The 6,202-nt window shown below is 27.9% G+C and overlaps 1 protein-coding gene across 1 annotated transcript; it reads left to right on the top strand.

Moving 5' to 3' along the window:
- The first annotated feature begins 2,614 nt into the window (after positions 1 to 2,614).
- On the top strand, positions 2,615 to 4,065 carry LOC25481241 (abscisic stress-ripening protein 1). Its single transcript, XM_013586271.3, has 2 exons — positions 2,615 to 2,883; positions 3,620 to 4,065. Exons 1-2 carry the CDS (start codon positions 2,734 to 2,736, stop codon positions 3,791 to 3,793), a joined length of 324 nt encoding a protein of 107 aa, XP_013441725.1. The 5' UTR covers positions 2,615 to 2,733; the 3' UTR covers positions 3,794 to 4,065.
- The last annotated feature ends 2,137 nt before the right edge of the window (positions 4,066 to 6,202 follow it).

The following is a 6,202-nucleotide window of genomic DNA, read 5'->3' as shown; positions in this document are numbered from 1 at the left end:
CGCAAAGAAAATAGGAGTTGTGGTGTGAAGAATTTGTTGGCCAAAAGGTCAAATTTATAATAGCTTTTAGAGGACAATTACATAAAACAACGACATGTAACTTAACCAATCAAATTTGAGCTCATATCTTAGCTATTAAGCAAAATATAATTTTTTTTTAAATGATTTGCATTTGAAAAAAAAACTAAATAGGACTAGGAATTTTACTTTATTAAAAAAAAAGGACTATCAATTTTACTGCATTCAATCTGTTTAATGATTTTTTGCGATTTTAGAGGAAAGGTCTTAAAATATTTTTTTTTTTTAGCTATTAAGCAATTCCCATTTTTTTTGGTTTAAGGTTAATGTATATTCAGTTACTATCTAAATGTCATTTCTTTTGTTACTGCCTAAATGTCAATTATAAGTAAGCATATTCTTTTCCTTAAAAAAAAAAAATATAAGAATATCATTTACGTGTAAGGTACTACTGCATTCTAATAAAAAAGTAATATTGGATTATAAAAAATTTCGGTACTATTTTTTTATTTTTGTTTTTAATTTCACTTACCATCTAAATGCCAATTTTGGTTCCAAAAACTTTTTTTTTCTGGTCAAAGAAAAAGGTCACACATCATAAGTAAATAATATCTTTTCCAATCAGTTATGATATTATTTGACCATAATTTAAGCAATCAACCATTATAAATCATCTATGATATTTATTTGCATGATATTATTTAAGCAATCAGCCATGATACTATTTGCATGATTTTATTTTCCGATGCACGAATAACCAATCTAAGCAATCAACCATTTATGATATTGTTTGACCAATGATACAATATTAATTCAAAAGAATTCCAATTCCCATTTTTATTCCAATCAACCAAAAAAAATAGATATTATAATTGAAATATCATATTATTTTAAACAATCTCGTTAAAATTAATTTTTTTAATCTACCTCATAAAAAAAACATTCCTTGATAGTTATTAAATATACGATAATAAAATTGTCTCTCAATATTATTATTACATTATCATCATTTTCTTAAAAAAAAAAAAAATAACATTATCATCATGAAAATAAGAATAAAAGTTAGTTGATTTCTTTAATTTCATTAGTTCATAAAAAAGACTAATGGATTGGCCAAAAAAAATCAATTTGATAAGGCCTCAATCGGTCAATGTTACAATAATATTTTCTATTAGAAAAATTATTATTAAATTTATATATTGCATAACATTAATAAATGATATATATGGTTCCAAAAATTAATACGGAAAGTTATTGAAATTCAAATGTTGAGGATGCTCTCTCAAAAAAAAAAATATGTTGAGGATGCTATATAGAAGAGTGCCACATGTTGAGACTTGAGTGAAATTCAAATGCTTGAGGAAGAGTGCCACATGTCAACACCAAAAGAAGAGAAAATTATTTCCATAAAGGAACATGAAATAGGTCCTAAATTTATATTATATAGATATAGATTCACCAATTTGGCTGGACTACCTAGAGCAACTTGTAACGCCCTAGTCGTTATTTTAATTATTTCTGATTTATTTAGAGTCTTTTATATGATTTTAAATAATTATTGTTGATTATGTGATGTGTTATATTTTATTATATGATTTATTGTAGTATTAATTAGAATAAGTGGGAATTATTATTATTTTGGAGTTTGAGGATTAAATTAGAATTAATAGAATTAAGAGAAAGTTAATTAAAATAAAGGGGAGTTAAGAATAGGAGTTAGGAAAAAGGAGAAGTCAAAAGCAGTTTCACGTAAAACAAGTTTTGGGAGAAAAACCAAGAACAAGGGAGAAGAGCCAAGAGAACCAGAGAGAGCAGAGACAGTTATATGAATAAAATAGAGGATTGTTTGTACAAACTACAAACAGAAACAGAGAGAGCAGAATGGAGTTTGGAATCAATAATAACAAAGAAAACTAGAACAAAAAAGTAACAAGACAACATAGTTTTGAGATTGTTAAACAAAAAAATAACAGGATAACAGAGCAAACAAGACAAAGTAGAGGAAGATTTACAGCAGAGGTGAAGAAGTTTTACAGAATAGCAAAAAAGCAGAGGAAATTTTACAAAAATACCATTGTTTTTTTTAAACCAAGGACAATTTTGTATTTTCTTTAAAATGAAATAGCAGTTCTAGACCGCAAAACAGCTACAAACCGTTGCGCCGCTATCTCACACTGCAACGCTATGGCTTGTTGCGTAGCGCTCCGACACTGCAACGCACCGCACCGCACCGCACGGCGGCTATAGCGGCGCTATTGACTACTATGCTATGGCGACGAAATCACGAAAGAAAAGAAAAGAAAAAACTAATACATCTAAAAATGATTTATTTATATAAAGGAAATAAAAAAAACGATCAAGAGAGGTTCTTTCAAGTATAAAATTAACTCTAAATCACCACTTTTTATCAAATGAAGGAGAAGAAAACAATTTTCTTTTCTTCACATGTTTGGGGAGAGAGAGTAAAATAATTTGGAAATTGAATCATATGGATATGTAGGGGACGCAAGAGTTTTTCGGTCAAAAAGAAAATAATGTATGGCCTACCAAGAAATCTACACATTAACCAAACCAATAACTCAAAGTTAACTTAATCATCCAATTACAACTTATAAATAGGTCACATGTCCTTTCTAACTTTCTCATTCTACCATAAACCCATTACTTTGATTCATCTCTTATTAATTACTCATTTTTTCCCTAATTCAATCCATCATGGCTGAGGAGAAGCACCACCACCATTTCCACCATGAAGATAAGTCTGGCTATGTTGAAGAAGTTGACTATAGAAAAGAGGAGAAACATCACAAACATCTTGAGCACCTTGGTGAGCTTGGTACTGCGGCTGCTGGTGTTTATGCCATGGTAATAATATTTTTCTTAATATTTTGCTACTTATTTTTTATAAATGACTTTTTTTTTTAAATTGATTTTCATTGAAGTAAACAAACACAAAAAACATCAAATGCTATTTCTAAAAATCTCTAAATTATTGAACTCTTGCACAAATTGCATAAGTTGATACTTTCACAGGGTTTAGTAAAAAAAATTAATTTTATAATAATAAAAAAGGGGAAGAGAGATAATAGTTTATTAAAATTTGTTAAAAATAATTAAGCCCCACTTTTGGACCATTTGTTAGAAGTTAATTTTTTTTAAAGGGTATGTTAGAGGTTCATATTAGATGGTCAAGACCCTTTAATTTCATATATTATTTATTTTTCCTGCATAAAAATAAATATAATATTTTTCTTGAAAATTTGAACTAAAACAAATTATCATTAGTATATGATAAGCATAAATATCAATTTTTTAAATAAAAGAAACAAAATATTATCCATTTTTCTTTTTGTTACTTTTTTTCATAAATTATCCACATAATTTTATTTGTGCTAGCAAATTAAACTTTAGAAAGAAATTAATTCATAATTTTTATTTTTTGATTTAAAATTCATAAAATAAATTAAGGGAATAATTCATGAAAAAACTTAGTATAACTGATAAAGTTCATCATATGCAACATGCATGCTGTCCAACACGTTAGAAAAACCGATTACATAATAATAAAATTGAATTTGCAATTGATTTTGATTTATGATAGCACGAGGCCAAGAAAGACCCAGAGCATGCTCACAAGCATAAGATAGAAGAGGAGATTGCGGCGGCTGCCGCTGTGGGATCTGGTGGTTTTGTCTTCCATGAACATCATGAGAAAAAAGAAGCTAAGAAAGAAGATGAGGAAGCACATGGAAAGAAGCACCACCATCTCTTTTGAAGAACATGATGAATATAATCAAGCTCATCAAGATCACCCCGTTTATATGTATCTTGTAGTAGTTAAATATATGTGTTATTTGAAGGGTGTCTAAATAAAGTTTGAGCTATATAGTTTGGAGAGTCTTTAATTCTCTATATAGTTGCTTTAAATAATTACACATAAAATGTGTTCTATTTTGACTATATAATTTATAGTTATAAAGTAATTTTCTGGTAGGCTTTGTAAATTTGATAATTTAATTACATATATGTGTTTCTTGTCATTGATCATTTTCTGGTAGGCTATGTAAATTTGCATCATGTAATTTTATTAATGACAAAATAGTATTGATAAATCCCAGTGTAAAAAATCCTCAAACTCATTTCAAGAGCCTTGTACCAAAAAACAAAGGTTGTTCCAAAAACAAAAAACTCATTTCAAAAGCCTAAGGAGGAGAAAATACTACCAAACAACAAACAAGTGCCTAAAGAACAAGATATGCGTCCAATTTATGTGATTTCCTTTTGATTTTATTTTTTTATTCTTGGTAAATATAAGACAGGAAACAATCAAATAAATTGGCACATGTATAAATTAGAATTAGACTGTATGTAACCGTCGGGGTCTAAAACCTGGATTTCTCGTATGTTGACCTTAAAAGATAAATTTCTATCTAGAGCTGTTAAAACGAACGGGTCGGGCCTAAAGGACTTCAGGCTTTAGCGGATTGAGCCAAAAATTCTGGTTGGAAAACGGGCTTGAAATATAGTATCCGAGTCCGACCCTACACGGGTCGCGGACTAAAATGGCCGGCCCGTATTAAAAATTATTATTTTTTTATTTTAAAAAAGTACTACAAAATACTCCTATAATTTTTTTTATAAATAATATTTTTAATATCTTTAAATAATGTCTAGCACAAAAATAAATTGTAAATATTTTTCGTAGAAACGTCGTAAACTAAAACGACGAGGAAAATGATTTTAAATAAATTAGATACGTTATGATTATAAATATTTATATATTCGATCTTTAAAACTATAAATAACGAAACGAGTAAATATATTTTATATTACATTTATATTTGTGTTAATTTATTGAATGTTCGCTTTTATTTTTTACTTTTGATAATCAACTAAGTAAAGAATTATTGAATAATATATATAATTTATAGGATTTTTTTCTTGTTCCCGCGGCCCGTTAGGGCGGGCAAGCCCTAATGGGTACCGGGCTAAAAAACCCTATTAAAATTCGGGCTCAATATTTAAGGCCCAAGCCCTATAATTAATCGGGCTAAATGGGCCGGCCCATACGGCCCCACCCGTTTTGACAACTCTATTTCTTTCCATAGTACTCCCTCCGTCTCTAAATAAAAGTCGTTTAAGGTTCATGCACGATTATTAAGGAAGTGATTAATTGTGTTAATTTCAATGATAAAATTAATATCATTTACTAAAACATCCTTATTAATTGTAGTTAGTGGATTAATTACATTCGATGAAATTCAATAAATAAGGGTATAATAATGGTAAAAATAATAAATGCTTCATTGATGTTTTAAAGTGATAATTATTTTAAAAAAAAAAAGGATAAAGAGACAATTATTATGAGACAGAGGGAATTTTATTTAATAAAAAAAATGAGAATTAGAATTATGCCAAAAAAAACTTTAGGACCGTGTTAAGAAAAGTTTGACCGGTAGTTATCGTGTTATGTCCACAAGGAGCAGTTGAACTCACACGCCCAATCCAACTCATTCACGCATTAAGCCATCTCAATGGTCGTTGCATGGAGTTCTTCTGACTATGCAAATGTCAAACTAAAAACAAAACAAACAAATAATAAAATTAGGATGAAATATAAAATTCCTAAAGGAAACCATCCTACGTTGATAATGGGTAAGTTTGATTCTTTTTTTGGTAAAAAATAAAATAAAATCAGAACCAATAAAATAGTAGGCTTAGTTTGATTCAGTTTTTGTAATTGATTTCTTACGAAATCTGAGACAAATCGATGAAGAAAAATTCAGTTGACTTATAATAAAAAAAACTGAAAAGTAATAAAATTTTAATCAAGCAGTATAAAAATTTTATACTATTAAAACAAGTACATAAACTAAACGAAAGAAATAATTAATATATGATGAGTTAAAAAAATTACTTGAACATTTGACCAAAAAAAACTTGAACACAGCATTTTTTTTTTTGAACAACACTACTGTTAATATAATCGGAAATAAAAGAAATCTAAAATGCCCTCAATACAAATAACACATGTAATAAATAGATAAGAATAAATTTAAATATAAAAAAAATGTAACAAACACGATATGAATATATATATATGTCTTATTTTATTTTTTATCATTTAAAAAGTATAACAAACTAGATGAATATATTTATACTTACTTTTTTATTATCCAACTAT

This window comes from Medicago truncatula, chromosome 6 (assembly GCF_003473485.1).
Source record: "Medicago truncatula cultivar Jemalong A17 chromosome 6, MtrunA17r5.0-ANR, whole genome shotgun sequence".
NCBI classification, from domain to species: Eukaryota; Viridiplantae; Streptophyta; class Magnoliopsida; order Fabales; family Fabaceae; genus Medicago; species Medicago truncatula.
Note: the sequence above shows the minus strand (reverse complement) of the source record. Positions and strands in the feature narration are given on the sequence as shown.

Bases quoted from the DNA above. Each gene is read 5' to 3' on its own strand.
- LOC25481241 (XM_013586271.3), top strand. From the start codon at position 2,734: ATGGCTGAGGAGAAGCACCACCACCATTTCCACCATGAAGATAAGTCT. The intron at 2,884-3,619 runs GTAATAATATTT...GATTTATGATAG, and splicing joins CTGCTGGTGTTTATGCCATG to CACGAGGCCAAGAAAGACCC.